This window comes from Cyprinodon tularosa, unplaced genomic scaffold (assembly GCF_016077235.1).
Source record: "Cyprinodon tularosa strain WSP-4 unplaced genomic scaffold, ASM1607723v1 ctg403, whole genome shotgun sequence".
Classification (NCBI taxonomy): domain Eukaryota; kingdom Metazoa; phylum Chordata; class Actinopteri; order Cyprinodontiformes; family Cyprinodontidae; genus Cyprinodon; species Cyprinodon tularosa.
This window is the reverse complement of record NW_024039123.1, coordinates 157,358-174,067: the sequence shown is the minus strand read 5'-3', so window position 1 is coordinate 174,067 and position 16,710 is coordinate 157,358. Positions and strand designations below refer to the sequence as shown.

Genomic DNA, 16,710 nt, shown 5'->3' with positions numbered 1-16,710 from the left:
ACGCTGGGACCCTTTTTCCACCTGGATCCCCACTCTTTTTCGCCAAACTTGACCCCACTTCCTCACTGCCTGGGCTATATCTAGACCCACAGCTAGTTCGTGAGTCCCTCTTGCATTGTGGCATGGAATAACATAGCGCAGACCACGCTTCAAAATTGGGTATAAATCAAAAATATCTGCGACAAGCTCAATGTGACACACTGCTGCTGGACTATAACTACCCTTTAAGACTATGATTCCCCTATAGTTGGAACACACCCTCCAGTCCCCCTTTTTAAACAGGGGGACAACCACCACCATCTGACAATCCTGGGGAATTGCCCCCGATATCCACACAATGTTGCAGAATTAACCAACACAGCCCCACAACATCTAAAGCCTTAAGGCACTCAGGGCGAATCTCATCCACATCTGGGGCTTTTTAACCACCTCGGTAATCTCAGCACCAGAGATGGGAGAACCCGACCCAGAGTCCCCAGGCTCACTTCCTTAATGGAAGATGTGCTGGTGGTGGTCATCGAAGTATTCCACCCACCGACACAGGATGTCCCGAGTCAAGGTCAGCAGCACACTACTCCCACTACAAACAGTGTTGGTTCTGCACTGCTTCCTCCTCCTGAGATGCCGGATAGTGGCCCAGAATTGCTTTTATGCTGTATGGAAGTATTTCTCCATGGCCTCTCCTAACTCTTCCTACACCCTTGTTTTTGCCTAAGCAGCCAGCCGAGTTGCCCGCTTCTTTGACTGCGAGTACACATCAGCTGTTTCCAGAGTTCCAATGCCAATAAAGCCTGATAGAACTCCTTCTTCAGCTTGACAGCCTCACCACTGGTGTTCACTAGCATGTTTAAGGGTTGCCGCTGTGACATATGCCAACAACCTTGCGGCCACGGCTTCAACTATCCACCTCAACAATAGAGGCCTGGAACATGGTCCACTCACACTCAATGTCCCCCACCTCCCTCTGAACGTATTCAGAGCTCCCGCTCTCTGCCAGAAGTTTGCAGCAAACTCTCACAATACCAGGAGCACTCTCGGCTGGCTAGCTCAAGTGGTCAGTCATCCGACTTGCAAACAGGGATTTGAATCCCTCCTGGGGGGAAAGAGTTGCCAGTTTGGGTCCTTAGGCAAGATGCCTAAGTGTGGGTCACGCTAATGCCTTTGTAAGTCGCTTTGGATAAAAGCATCTACTAAATGCATAAACAGAAACATTTAAATGTTTGGGCTCACCACTAGGTAGTGGTCGGTAGAGAGGTCCACCCCTCTCTTCACCCGAGTGTCCAAGACATCTGGCCATAGGTCAGATGAAACAGCAACAAAATCAATCACTGTACTACGACTCAGGGTGTCCTGGTGTCAAGAGCACATACACCCTTATGCTCGAACATGGTGTTCATTATGGACAATCCATGACGAGAGGTCAAACAACAGAACACCACTCGAGTTCAGATCAGGTGTGCTATTCCTCCCAACCATGCCACCCCACGTCTCACTGTCATTGCCCATGTGAGTGCTGATGTCCCCCAGAATAACAAGGGAGTCCCCAGGAGGAGCACTGTCCAGTACCCCCTCCAAGGACTCAAAAAGGTGAGTAATCTGAACTGCTGACCAGCCTCTCTCAAGGAGTTTGGTTCCGGAGCCAGAGTTATGTGCAAGGTAAGTCTGACTATCTAAAGCCAGAGACCTCTTAACCTTGCGCACAAGCTCCAGCTCCTTCCCCACCAGAGAGGTGACATTTCACATCCTAAAAGCCAGCTTCTTCTGCCGAGGATCAGAATGCTAAGGTCCTTGTCCTCAACTGGCACTCATTACACAATACACCCGACCCTTTTGGCCCCTCCAAAAGGTGGTGAGCCCATTGAAAGGGGATCAACAGATAACTAATTTAGTTAAATTATCGAAGCTATCAAGGCAATTATTTCTCACCACTAGGTGGGCTATTTAGCACTGTCTAAAGATCCAAACAACAGCACAGATGTGTGACAAGCAACACCATCTCTACCTCTGTCACAGTTACCCCAACCCTCTCACCCAATGCCTTTTTTGGGCATATTTGCAAAAATTAAACACATAGCAAAACAGAATTACCTTTTGGAGGGAAGTGTAATTTAAAGAAGTAATTAGTTCATAACTTTATAATGCTGGTCGCAAGAGAACTTTATTTTTTGCATATACATTTTTTTAAAAGAATAATTTGATCTGCTATACGAGCTTTCCACCATTTGGTTCAATACTATGCTGCGCTTTCCTACACGGTTTGGGGTTAAGCCATGAATGACAGCTGTTTACATGGAAGTATATGCATTCTTGTAAACAAGATACTACACACAATAACTGCTTGATAAATGTCAGACTATGAGAAATCCCTGTTGAGATTAGAGCTTCTTCTATAGAATTTAGTAGCGAGAAAAGCAAAAATACATCACTTCTAAGTGACGTATTTTGACTATGGAGCTGGGGCGGGTTGTGAAGCTAGCTGCTTGATGCTGATAGGCAAACATACTGAATGTTTTCTGACTGAAAAGTGATCGTTCAGTCAGAACAGTATTTTGTGCTGAACTTTTGCTGTGGGTTTTGAAGTTTAATATTTCAAAGCTCCTCACAATTATTTTCACCCATTGTGGTGATGTGTTTCAACATTTATTAATAAAATGCATGTCAAGCTCAGACCAATAGGACCCACTATTAAAGGAAGAAAAACAGCTAGATTTCTCAAAATGTTTATTGGGAACTGAACCAAAGTGAATAGCATCAATGTCCAAGGCAGAATTCTCTGCAGGAGGAGACAACATGTTAGTGACCACATCTTTCTGGAGGTGGGTGATAAGGAATGTGTGAGTCACTAACCTGGTCTTATTGTTCAGTCCGAGCCCAGAGGGGGAAGTTGGTTCCAGCCGGTCAACTGCCAACTCAACGCAGAGGTTGCTGCTGAGAATGTCCCAGACACTGATGTTTCTGTGGTTGGAGAAAAGGCAAAGGATTAGACCCAGCAGACAAAAGCAGAGGGTGAAGCCAATGCTAATGTTTATGCTCAGTAGTCAGAGCCAGGAGGTCAGAGATACAAAGAGGGGACGACGGAGAATCCAAAACTGAGTCGGTAATAGTTCCAGGTTCGGTACACAGGCAGACAGAGATCTGGCAGGAGTCAGAAGACTAAGTTTAGGAAAACAGATCAGACAGGGAAATGCAGGCTCAGAGGTCGAGAGGCAGAACACATCAGAAACAGGCAATCAGAATACAGGAATGGTGTAATACTTTTCAGCAAAGGCACTAATAACTGGTCTGACGGTTGGTTAAATAGGGACAAAAAACACACACGTTTGTTTTAATGGCTGAAAGGACAAAAGAGGTAATTTAGCCAAACTTGGTGTTGGCGGTAATAAACCTTAACGGAACACAAAATTATTATTGTTGTTTTTAATGGTTATATGTATTAACATACTAGTAAAAAAAAAAACATTATGACACAGTTAACTGGTAGCTAAACTCTTTTGGGGTTTTATTGTTTTGTTTTTTCTTTCAGTGTAAAGCTGCATTGAATAATAATCGGACAATGACAGATTATTTGGATACACAAATGAATCCTAACCAACAATGTGAGTACAGTTAGGAGTTGTATGTTTTCACTTGCTTGTTAAAATACAATAATAATCAAATTACCAACAATAATTTTCCATTGAATTTTTTACTTTTTATCTTTGTCTTTATTTTCCTTAGATGCACTGGACCCATCCCTGCATATGTCTCAGAATCAATCGCAGTGTGACAGATTTTTGTACAACCCATACATAGTCCCAAGTCTCTTCTTTCTGATGTTCCCAATAGCCTTGTTGTTGAATGTTGTAGCAGCATGGGTGTCTGTACATCTAAAGTCTACCTCCACTTTTGTGGTATACCTGAAAAATCTAGTAGCTGCTGACATAATTATGACCCTCATGATACCAATCAAAGCTGCAGGGGACTTACCTGACACATGGGAACAATTATCTGGACCAACCTGCCGTTTTTTTGCTGTGATTTTCTACAATGCACAGTACACATGTATCGCTCTGTTGGGATTAATTAGTCTCGAACGTTTCTTTAAGATCATGATGCCGCACAGCAGGCTCTCTGGGCAAAGTCTGACGATGAGCAAAGTGGTATCTGCCACAGTCTGGTTGGTTCTTTTTATAGGTACAGGTTTGCCGAATATCATTCTTACAAACAAAACATTAAACAATACATCAGTTATCACTACATGCATGGTTCTGAAAGGACCAGCAGGAGTAGCATTCCATGAAGCAACATCCCTCCTCATGAATATATTCTTTTGGTTTGTTAGTGTGGTCATCGTAGTTTGCTACATCTGCATCGCAAACAGAGTCATCCAGTCCTACAGGAACTCCGGTAGTAATAACAGCCAGGGAAAGCAGAAAATCAAACTACGTGTTTTTCTTGTCATTATAGTGTTTTTCATCTCATTTGCTCCATACCACATCATTAGGATCCCATACACTTCCCAGCAAGTCAGCTACTCTTCCACAGACTGCTTTCAGACATATGATCATTTACAATTTGCCAAGGAACTGACCCACTGGCTCGCTACCACCAATATCTGCATGGACCCACTGCTCTATGTCTTCCTTTGTCGAGAGTTCAAGGAGAAACTAATGTCAATGACAAAAAAATGGGTTGATATCTTTCAAAGTGACAAAAAAGCCAAAAATCCAAAAGTCTTGACCTCATTAAAGATGTAGTCAAATATGTGTCTGCACCACTGACTTGTTTTACATTGGTCTAAAAGAGAAGGAAATAGGAGCAGCTTATGAAACTTCAGTTTTTGGCTTATTTATTATGAGGAGTTCTGCACTGTTACATACAGTGAATCTTTGATAGGAGGGGGAAAATCTACATTAAAAAAATGCCCATTTTATATGTTCTAATAAACAACCCACAATTTTGAGAGCTTTAAGTCTAGTAACGTGTTTGATGTCCATGCATTCTAGATGTCAAGTGCATGTCAGAGCTATTTTGGACATCATTAGAACTGTAAACACTTTGAATTTAATGTTTGGAGCTGACTACACAGTGTAACTGTACACTAACATAAATGGCATATGGTGTAAGTCAAAATAACCTGTTGATGCACTTGTGGTTGCGATTCCTCTGTTACGTTTGGTTGAAATCACTGGAAAGTTGTTTTAAATTCTGTCAAAATCAACTAAATATATTACAGTTATTATATATACCAATATAACCAGTATATGAATTATATTACATGGTCAAATTATAAAATGCTGATTTAATGAGAAAATTGATCTGATTTCACCAGTCTAAGTTGGGTGAATCTTCATTGGATAAGACAAAGGGTCTGTAGAAGTTATCATGTTATAATATCTCTGTTTCACTGTTTCCTTTTCATAAATTAGCTAGCAGAGATTTTAATTTGCTGTACATAAAGCATCCCTAAGTTGCAACATTCATTTAGCCTGGCTTAGCTGGAGATAAAATCACATGTGCTTCATCACCAGAGGGTTAGAAAAACAATATTAGAGCTTTTTTTAATCTAAAGCATGTTTTCATAAGCCATTGAAACACAAGACAGATTTGCAGCAATGTAATAAGTAATTTACTTCACCTTGAATAGAAATAGTACATTAACTTAAGTATAAATGCAGTTTGTATGTCATATCAGGTTAGTTGTTTGTCATGTTTATGTAATTCTATATTTTACAACATTTTCTTGTTTGAGATTTCAAAGTGAACTGTTTTTTTCTTTTAATACACAATGTTTTTTGCATGGTTTACTGCAAGATGTAACGGTTGTGTGCAATATGACTTCTGCTTTGGCTTCACTGAATTGAAAACTTTTTCTTTTAAAGCTATATATATCATATAAGCATGGTGGAAGGAGCATGTTTTACAAACCCAATAAACTCTATAAACCCTATGATGAATCTCCATCTTGATTTTAAGATGTGTTTTGTGGATTTCAAATCACCTTTTAGATGTTAAAACTCAAAATTTGGGTATGTAAAAAAAAAAAAAGACATATAGATATGGTTCACAGTTCTCTAGGCTTTATATAAGGGGCAACTTTCACTAGAGGAAATGGCCCTAGTGACACTCATCCTATCTCTCACACATGGTCTTTCCTTCAGTCATAATTCCTGGCTCTAATCCAAGAAAATCACACAGGAAGTCATTTTGGGAAATTCTCAGAAAGAACGTCTTGTATTTCCAACACATCAGGAAACTTAGATCTGAAAGCTAAACTTGATTTGAATACTGGGCAATAACAGGTATGTACAGCATTTGTCACTAGTGATAGGAGATTTAAAAAATTAGATTGCAAAACAAAATCATTTAAAATTATTAAACATTTGGCTATGTGAATTAGTTTATCTGTTCTGGTCTTAAGAAAACAAGGAAATGTGTTTGAGACAGTTTAAATGTTATTCTGCTGCTGAGGACTTTTTTTAGTCTAACATGAGCATACACTGTGGTTAATGGGAGGTGCAACTTTGTGCAGGAGGTCTCAACCCTTTAGTCTGAAAAAATTTTCATGTCTTTGGCATCCGACGTACAGCAGCTAAGGAGACTGAGAGAGGCAAAGGGACTGGCACGAAGTAGAACAAGCCTCTCAGCAGACAATTGGAACAGGAAGCAAGGAAGGAAAGGGGCTTTCACCCGGAGGAAGACTAGCTAACTCATTGGGACTGTGACAAGACAGCCCCACAATAACTCCAGAGTCCAACCATTGTAAAACTACCGCACACAAACACACAAACACACAGTCACACACTGTTAAAGGCAGAAAAACAGAAGGGAAACGTTAAGAAAGACAGGCAGGCTTGTTCCATATGTCAGAGAGTATTTTTTTCTGATAAAAACAGCACACATCAGAGTTTATTATAGGTTTTCATACTTTTATTTTTTAGCTTTCTTTTTTCTTTTGTTTCAGCATTCTTGCATTTCTAATTTGGGGTGAAAGAGAAAAGAGAATTAGAAATTTCACTTCACTTTTTTGGTCAAATCCTGTACTTCTTACTGCTCTCGTTATTATTTTATTGTCTGCTGACAAAACAAAAGGTAAGACTTTTCTGACTTAAGTTAATTCAACTGAAATCTCAGGTTCAAAAACTGTGTTGCAAAGAACAAGCGCAAGTTTAGACTAACAAATGTTTGAAAACAGGATAGACAGGTGGTCACTACACTCACATTTGGCTTTAAAAATGCTCTCTGTGCATCACGGAAGTACTGGTTTAAAAGCCAATTTAAAGATAGAATGAATGAGAATTCCTTGCAGTTTAAAAGAAAAAAAAGTGCTTTGTTAACATTAATTTCTGTTAATTCTGTAAAAAGAACTGCTTTTTTTATTCAGAAAATGCTGTTGTGACTTAATATTCTTCTTCTTTTAAAATGATAGATTCATATGGAGAATGTCTTTTTCTTTTTAGTTTTTGCCATCTTGCATCTGTTCAAAGGGATTATAACAATTGATCTTTTAAGTAAATGTCTCATAAAATTATTGTATTTGTCCTTTTGAGCAGGTAAGTAATTTTTTCTGCCAATTACTAGCTGACCCTTACATAACATCATTATAGACAACACTTGAACTAAGGTAATGTAAGTTATTTCTTTTTTTTTTGAAGGACCAAAATCTGATTTAATTGGTAGATCATGTTACTTGACTGCTCAAATCAAGTGCAAATACAATCACACTTCAAGAAAATGTTAGTTCTCTACTTTGAGAATAGCGGCATTAGAGTGCTGAGGGTTATTTCCTTGCATGTTGTACTGATAGCAATAAGCAATTCACACATTTTACCACAGTGATAAAAAACAGCTAGAACATAGAACTCCAAAAAATGTTTTCTACTTTCACTCAAAGTTGCTCTATTTCAAAAAATGCTACAAAGTCATCCTGGGGTCCAAGTCATTTCACCCCTTTACCATTTTGTACTTTTGTAGTTATTGTCATTTCATTCGTGGATGTGCAAAATGTGACCCCAACTGATGGCTGGCGATTGCTTCTGATCTTTTACTTTGTATCTACCAGGGAATGTGTTGTCGGAAAGGACAACAAATTTGTTAACGTATTCTGCTGTGTCCAAACGTCCGCCCTGACCCCTATGTAGAGCACTATATAGGGGTTACGCCACTTTATATGGGTGTATGGTGGATGAAAAAGTAGTGGACTCAAAATTTCCCACATTGGACCTTGAAAAGTAGTGATCATCAGTGATCACTTGGCAAGTAGATATATCTCAGATTGCATTTATACCAGAAAGCATCACCTGATTTGTTTTGAGGATGAGAGAGAAAAAAAGACCACTTGGGATTGCAATTCATTCAGCGGGGAACCAGAGTCACGTGATCAATGGGAAGCGAAAAGGAGTGATCATCTGTCTTAACAGTTAACTGAGTTCATTATAAAGTCCACTATATGGTCCCCACTCTATATAGTAATTGGGGGGTTTGGTCGGACATTCATACACAGGCTTTTCTCTATACTTTGCATGCAGTCTACAACTAGGAATGTGGTAATGTGATGTCAATATTTAATTTTAGCAACATTAATGCAGATTGCTTAGGATTCCACAAAATGTTCAAGACTTTCTTACACAATATATAATTTGTATAGACGCTATTAAAAATAACATAAACCAAAACATCACGGTTTAAGTAATTACATATGGGGTTGTTTAAAAAGTTAAAGCTGGCGGTAGGACCAGATGAAACTGGATCAATGCTAAATGGGAAAAAATGGAGAAGTGGCAAGCTGACCACATAATACTGTTAGTCTCAAATGCAAGGTTAACTAGTACATAAAATAATTCCCAGAAATAAGGAGTGCTTGCTTATTCTATAAGTGTATCCGATATTGAAATGAGGTTCTTATCATCACTTAAAAACATCCTTAGAAATGTGTTTATATTTTTTAAAGGTCCCACGGAGAACCTGAAGATGAACAGCACGCTATTGAACACATCCGTTAAGTGTATTAGAGATACAAGTGTGACATCAGTGGTTTTCCCTGGTCTCTACACTATCCTTTGTGTAGTTGCCCTGGTGCTGAACTCCCTGGCTGCAGTGATCTTCTTCAGCATACCCAGCACCACAACATTTGTGGTCTTTTTAAAAAATGTGGTAAGCTCTTACTTTAGACCATAAATCACTATCAACGAAGACTGAATGGAAACGATGATAACTGAAAACCTTACATCTCGTGCCTTACCAACAGGTGGTTGCTGACTTGCTGATGACTCTCACCATCCCGATAAGAATCTTGAGTGATGCAGGGGTTGGTTTTTGGCAGCTACGTGCCTTCTATTGCAGATACTCTGCTGTGCTCTTCTACATTACCATGTATATCAGCATTCTGTTGCTCGGCCTCATCAGCTTGGACCGCTACTTGAAGATCGTAAAGCCTTTCGGAAGATGTGCTCTGCAGAAGGTTCGGGTCGGCCAAATGCTGAGTGCAGCTATATGGGTCGTAATGTTATCTCTTGCACTCCCCAACATCATTCTCAGCAACAAGCCCCCTAAAATCTCGGGAGGGAAACTCAAGTGCTCCTCCATGAAGAGCAAAGAGGGCCTATTGTGGCATGAGGGATTCAACTATTTCTGTCAGGTAACCATCATATAAACAATTATTATTTTAAATATAACATTTTTAAGGGTATAAAACTGTGGATTACATCCATATTTGTGCAGGGACTTTTTAAAAGACTTTCAACTTGGTGCATAGGTGGGGTATTAACCATCCCATCTTTAACAAAGAACATCCACATTTTTTTTCCAAAAAAAAAGAATTAAAACTGCATAGCCTGAGAACTACTTTTTGTAACAGTTGAATCACAATAACTCTATTATACAAATGTGACTACAAATTATTTCTTTTGCTTCATAACTCTTTTATGTGTATTTTAGGTCATATTTTGGGGCACGCTTGCCTTGATGGTGTTTTGCTACACGTTCATCAGCAAGAAGGTCTATGAGTCATACAAAGCCTCAAGGAGCAAGTCTCAGGTTGCAAATCGAAGAACCAAAGCGAAGGTTTTCGTGGTAGTGGGTGTGTTTTTTATTTGCTTTGCCCCTTATCATTTTGCACGGGTCCCATATACACTAACTCAAACCCGCAGCACCACTCATTGCCGGGCAGAGAACGCGCTCTACATTGCCAAGGAAACCACACTGTGGCTGTCAACAACTAATATATGTCTTGACCCACTTATTTACATCTTCCTGTGTCGGGTGTTTAGAAGAAAGCTGAAGACCACATTATGCAAAGCTACCAAAGATTCGCCCAAAGTGACATCAACACAACTGGAGATGTCACAAATGGTCCACACCACCCGACAGTCACACAATGACACCTCCCATGCCAGACAATGTACACCAGAGTCAAGTTTTGCCTGTTAATCTCCTTCAAACCTGAAAGACTCTTTGTCATCCTTGTACAGTATGTAGCAGTTTTCAGTATGCAGTTTGGACAAACTATAAAAATGGGCAGACATTTGTTAGACACGAAAATATGTAACTGCTTTCTGTGCACATCAGGCCTGTTTGTTTTGTGAACCAAGCACAAAATGTTTGCCTAGTCATCCAGCACATTTCCTTAACTGAACTTACACTGTCAAAATTCAGCTTCCTGTGGTTTAATCTCTCTGAAACTGCACTTTTCCTTTATTGGGATGCAAACATGTTGACAGAATAAACTTTAAAACTATATATCAAGAAGAAGCTAAATAACAAAATTTTTTTTAGAATAACCTGATTACAAATATCATTATATATAAATAGTAAATCACTACTATTTTGCATTAAATAGCTATGCGTTAGTTGAATAGTTGTCATTTTACCCCTAGGAGTTAATTAAAATCAAAAATACTTTATTAACCCCAAATGGAAATAAATAATGTGAATAATAACAGATATATTAACTAAAAACAAAACAGCAAAAACTCAGAGTTTTTGCTGTGTAACCCTTAATTATGGTAAATGCTCTAGACACAGAAAAATACACATTCTGATTAGTATATTATATTAATCAGTGACCATACATTTTGATTTATATACTTTTTTTTGGCTAAAGTACTTTGCATAATTTAGAGTAAAAAGCTTGGATGAGTTTTGACCAGCTTTAAATAATAGTTGTCTTTATTAACTACCAGAAATGTCTTGAAAGGATTATCAAATAACTTATCAGTTTGTAAACTTATCTTAAAGGTATTGTGGAGGATTTTTGTGAATTTTTTAAAAGACTGGCCCTCTTTAAAAAAAAAAATGTATATGCTCAACCCTGTACCCGCTCCCAAGAGCGGGTAAATGCGTTTGAGACGATGCACATGCCCATTTCTCCTTGTGTACGCTCTGTTTAAAAGTTGCTGTTCTCATAGCTCATACAAGCTCATACAAGCTTACCCCTAAATCCTTCAATCACTATATAGAGCGGGGACTATATAGTGGACTTTATAGCAAACTCAGTTAAATAATCGTTTGGACAGATGATCACTGCTTTTTGCTCCCTGTTGGTCACGTAACTCCTCCTCCACTGCGAGGTGCCTACGCCATCTTTGTTATTAGTCACCTCTGTCTGATAGCGAGAGCCTATGGCGACTGCAGGCCACTGTGACAGTAAATCCCATAATGCTTTGCAAGGAGAGCTTTCAGCGCAAAGCATTCTGGGATATATCTGCCTCTTCCAAGGCTTTTCTTCTCATACACTTTTTAGATGCATTTTCTCTTACAACCATCTGCCATTTTCAAAAAAGTGCAGTGAGAAAGGTGAGCTTCACTGACTGGCTGACACCTTAGCTCACCACACATATATGCCTGAATGTGCGCATGCGCAGAAAAAGATAGGTAACTTGGGACTAGCACGTAGGATGGCCTTAAGTAAACATATCACCAGAATGATTGACAATTAGGAGGACCACTTACTTGATAATCCACCCAAAAAATAAAAGATCGTCCACTATACTTTTAAAAGAAAAAGTGCAAAAATAAACTAGTTAACTAACATGAAATATTAATTAGCCCAATTCAAAAAACTGTTATCCATAATGGAATAGAGTAACAATTAAACAAATACATCTCAAACATTTGTAAAAGTGCCGAGAGTAAGCAAATGTGATTCTATCTCTAGTGTGAAAGAAACTTATGTTTTGTGACAATTTATACCAAAAATTGTTTTTGCAAAAGTTTGTCATTAAAGATAAGCTCTTCTTCAAAACTGGGTTAAACTATTAATATGTAACACCACATTTATTGAGAGATTGAACATCGATGATGAAATGGTATTTGCAGTTCCGCTCTTAAGAGTATTTTTGTATAAGCTGAGTTTCTGATTATTTTTGTGTATTTCCTATTTGTACATTGTTTAGCTTTACATCTATGGATTATTAACTTTTTATAACTTTTTAATTAAATTTGTTGTGGGAAAAAGCAATAACTAAAATTGGACAACCCAAATTGAATGTTCTTGTTTTATTTTTCAAAATAAGATGGGATGTTTTTAGAAATGCGGGTCGATGAAATAACAATTGGGGTAGTGATATGACTTACATTATGAAATGTAAGTCAGTAAAGAATAGACTGGCAATGATTGGAGAAGTTATTTGATGGAAGAAATGTCTAGATAAGCACATTTGTGGGTTACCTGTAAAGAGTATTAAAAAAGGATAAAATTAGATACAACAATGATGGAAATCAAAATGTAAGGCTGCTACATCTTTTCATGACAATAACTAGCAACATAACTATTTTTTTAAGATGGATATTTGTGGAAATTACTAGAAACTAGGGCTTCACAGTATATTACCAACTTATTGCCATTGTAATTCAAGTTTGAGCAAAGTTCAAAAGTCTTGCGAATGAGCACAGATATAAGGGCAGAAATTCACCCTTTTGTTACATTTTCTGTCAACATTTAAATTAATTCCATTTAGTTATGCAGCATTAAGTTGCTTGTCAAATTAATAATGTATATAAAATGTCAATCATTTGTACTTTGTAATTTGCCATATTTATTCCTTACTAAAAGGATGTTGGATGCATTAAGTACCCAGTAAGTAAAAAGGAGTGTGGATATTCTACATTTATCTGAAATTATATCATGATAGATATCATGATATAATTTGTCTAGAATACCTCAAATGTATAAATTCCCCTTATTCTGCAGCCTTATAAAACAAATCAATACCTTGAATTAAAAAATGAAAATAAAGGAGTTATTGTAGAAGAGGAATTAGCCATGGTATAACTTTTAATACAGAATCGTTTCCAAAAAGGTAATCAGGATCCTATGCTTAAAGGCTTTTGAAATTACTCTGTAAATACTTTGTATTTCTATGCTTGGTCATGTGATGCTCCAAACATCTGGCCCCACCTCCATGATGACTGCTGGAAGGTTTCCTGCACCTAATTATAGTGAAATGACAAAGCAAGCCCTAAAAATGGGTTGATATAATTAATATCTATTGAAAAAATATGTGTCTTTCTGAATAAGGGAGCATTATTGTTATAAAGAGCTACAACTCCATATTAATTTTAGATTGTTTTGCTCCTCTGGTTCCTCAAAGCAACAAATCTGGACAGTTATCTGGTGCCAAATGCTGCAAAATAAAATGCATATTTGACTTTACCATATAGGTTACGCCATCAATGTCTAATTAAACTATGAATAATAAAAAAAAAAAAATGCATTTTGCAAAATTGCATTTTTTTTTTTATTCATAGTTTAATCAGACATTGATGGCTAATGCTAACATTAAACTGACTTTATCCAACTCTGCCACAACCAAGAAATTTGGTTTTAAAATGTTCAAAAGGCTAGTTCTTCAGGATTAATGTCACCTGCTCCATGATTTATTATTAAGTGTGCATGGAAGTATGATTAATGCAATAGTAAAATATAATCTCTCTCCAGCCCACCCTCTGTCACTTATGACAGAAACTGATAATTGGGCAGGAAATAAATGAGCTCCTCTGTGGCCAGAGCAGCGACAGCAGCTACCGGAAGCTGGGTTAGTCATGTAAGCATACCTTACCATAGCTCTAACAGATAATACTCTTTTAGTGAACAGGGAAAAATATTTAATGACATTCACAGAAATATACGAATGCAGAGTCTTACCTGTGTGTATGTAAAGAATAAGGACAGTAAGAAAATTAAGAGGAAAACATTTTCGTGGAGAATGGTTAAAGGGGCAGAGATTCTAACTGTTGATGGTGACACAGTATAAATGTTAAAACAGACCAGTGGCGTTCTACTTATAACAGAGAAGCAAATTCAAAAGTTTCTACATATTTCATGCCAAAAAGCTCAAGAAGAATGGCTGAATAAACGACGGCGTAAAAGACCCTGATAAACACGCTAAAAAGAAAATAAAGAAAACTTTATAAAATATCCTTAACCCCCTTCGATATTAAAACAACAACAAATTTTTTCTAATACGTATCTCGGCTAATGACATAGTTGGCTATCGAACCAGCCACAGAGGAAGTCTGTGGGGAAGATCTTGAAACTAATGTTGCATTTGCACTCCCCACAAAACAAACTTGTCGTCTGTGTTTAGGTATGTGCTTAAAAGAATGAGACTTGAAAAAAAAAAAAGTTTTTACAAATGCACCATGACAAATATAACATATGTTAAAATAACAATGAAAGAAAAGCTCAAATTTAATCAATATCAATAAAGAAACATTGATCAACCTTAATAATAAGTAAGATTGAAGTATGGTTTGGGAAAATGTAAATGCAGCATGTCATTCATAGATTATTTTCAACTGATTTCCCTTTGATGACAATGGCTTCCCTGTACTCCTATAGCTTTCACAGACATCAGACCTTAAATCATCTTTCTGCTCTGAGTACCAGAGCTCTGGAGATATTCAGCTGCTTGTGCAGAACTTCTGTTCATTCAAACCTATATAATCTGTTTTAATCTAGAACAAACCTAGACCAAGTAAGTATTTCCTTATGTTTTTCGATCAAAACAGTGAGCAAAAGAAGAAAATTGACCTATTTTCTCTGATTAGTTATTATGCATCATTTAGGCCAAAAAAGGCCACCCTACCATTTTTTCCCCTCTAATACAGATGGTGCAACAGCAATACTCTAAAGAGAAATATTCTAAACATTTTTATATATATTAAAATTTACTTGACAACAAAATACTGTGGTTAATTAAGCACATCAATGTACTGACATTAAAGATGATAAGTACAGAATTCATGCTCTTTTCAGTACTACATTTTGTGTTATATGGGGTAAAGAGAAATTATTTCTCTCTGCAAGTCATATAGGAGTATTCAGTGAAGAATTATTCATAGATAACTATTTAAATAAAAATGTAGGCGAGATTGAGTTTTGCGCCACCCCCCCCCCCACCCCCCCCTCACTTTTGCCGTGCGAAATACCAGTACTGTTTTCAGCATCTGTTTAGTGCTTCATTGAGTTGTGTTTACAGTTCCACAAAGAGTGCTGTGTGGTGAATTGTGCCTACAGTTGTGCAAAGTGTGTGTTACAAAATTGCAAATTGAGTGCAAAGCAGTGTTTGTTCTTTTAGTTTTGTGAACTCAGTGAGTGGATTTGCTATAAGTATTAATAGTTTTAGAAATTGTGCTATAAGAATCAAGGTTGTGTTTAAGCATTCAGAAAAAACTGTAACTTAGCATGGAGTGATGCATAGACAAATACCAGAATAGGTTTCCGTACCTTTTCTTTTTTATTATTTTAAATAATTTATTACACACTCAAAGTTAGGACTGTGCAAAAACACTTTTAACCATCTGTAAGGACACTTAGGTAAAGTATAACTAAAAAACTGGATTGAATCATTGAATGAATTTATTTCAGACAATTAACAAATTTAACACACATTAAACAAATATTAAATAAATCAATTTCAGAAATTACCAAATAACAATAAAAAATAATAAATTTAAGAAATTCCTCAACCAAGGACTACATAAAAAAGTAATTGATAAACATTAAATTACATTTTCTGTTCCAGTTCAATTAAATCATTTGAACATAAATAGAAATGAGATAAACAAAATTTTCCTCTAAATAAAATAGATCAGGTATATTTACCCTGATTTCTGACATTGATTAGTGATTAAAGAAAGGATTAACCCTCTACAAACAAAAGTGCTTTTATGAATACCATTACAAAATTAAAAGTTTGAAGTTGTTTTTTTTTTGTTCACATATTCTATGATGAACAGCCATAACTTCATATATTTTGATGATTATTTGTACATCCCTTTTGAATACTCAATGCAGATAATCACTACAAAATATTTTATTTATATTAGTATCTTCTACCCATTCTCAAGCTAATAATATAGCACATAATTCTGAGAAAAAAATGATGTCAACATTAGGGATGGGGATCGTTAATATTTATTGATATCGATACCTTTATCGATACTCCTTATCGATCCGAGTCTTTATCGATACCACTATCGATACTTTTCTGTTATTTGGTGGAAAGACGATGCAACAAAATTTTATTAACAGAACTGGTATTGCTTCTATTGCTTAACAAGTGAGCATAACAAAAATGTTTCTAGCCTTCAATAAACATGGCTAATGTAATAGGCCACTTCGAAATGACATAAAACTAACTAGAATATATTTTCACAATTGTTGGTTAATGTATTGTCTACTGTCACTTTTCATCATGTTTTTAGTGATTAGGAAAATATTTAACAAAT

General features: G+C 36.9%; 2 protein-coding genes across 3 annotated transcripts; both read left to right on the top strand.

The window, feature by feature from the left end:
• Positions 1-3,531: 3,531 nt before the first annotated feature.
• LOC119791873 (P2Y purinoceptor 13-like) lies at positions 3,532-5,888 on the top strand. The gene is made up of 2 exons (XM_038298227.1): positions 3,532-3,596; positions 3,718-5,888. The coding sequence occupies exons 1-2, from the start codon at positions 3,554-3,556 to the stop codon at positions 4,734-4,736; spliced, it is 1,062 nt and encodes a 353-aa protein (XP_038154155.1). The 5' UTR covers positions 3,532-3,553; the 3' UTR covers positions 4,737-5,888.
• A 342-nt stretch (positions 5,889-6,230) lies between these two features.
• Positions 6,231-11,745, top strand: LOC119791881 (P2Y purinoceptor 13-like). Of its 2 annotated transcripts, XM_038298243.1 has the most exons (5): positions 6,231-6,281; positions 6,569-6,741; positions 8,930-9,132; positions 9,227-9,616; positions 9,916-11,745. In XM_038298243.1, the coding sequence occupies exons 3-5, from the start codon at positions 8,950-8,952 to the stop codon at positions 10,405-10,407; spliced, it is 1,065 nt and encodes a 354-aa protein (XP_038154171.1). In that variant the 5' UTR covers positions 6,231-6,281; positions 6,569-6,741; positions 8,930-8,949; the 3' UTR covers positions 10,408-11,745. The 2 variants fall into 2 exon arrangements, with proteins under 2 accessions (XP_038154171.1, XP_038154172.1); XM_038298244.1 differs by lacking the exons at positions 6,231-6,281; positions 6,569-6,741 and adding an exon at positions 6,787-7,071.
• The last annotated feature ends 4,965 nt before the right edge of the window (positions 11,746-16,710 follow it).

Coding starts and splice junctions, on each gene's coding strand:
- LOC119791873 (XM_038298227.1), top strand. CDS start 3,554: ATGACAGATTATTTGGATACACAAATGAATCCTAACCAACAAT. Junction 3,597..3,717: donor AATGAATCCTAACCAACAAT/GTGAGTACAGTT, acceptor TATTTTCCTTAG/ATGCACTGGACCCATCCCTG.
- LOC119791881 (XM_038298243.1), top strand. CDS start 8,950: ATGAACAGCACGCTATTGAACACATCCGTTAAGTGTATTAGAGATACA. Junction 9,133..9,226: donor TGGTCTTTTTAAAAAATGTG/GTAAGCTCTTAC, acceptor CCTTACCAACAG/GTGGTTGCTGACTTGCTGAT. Junction 9,617..9,915: donor GATTCAACTATTTCTGTCAG/GTAACCATCATA, acceptor TGTGTATTTTAG/GTCATATTTTGGGGCACGCT.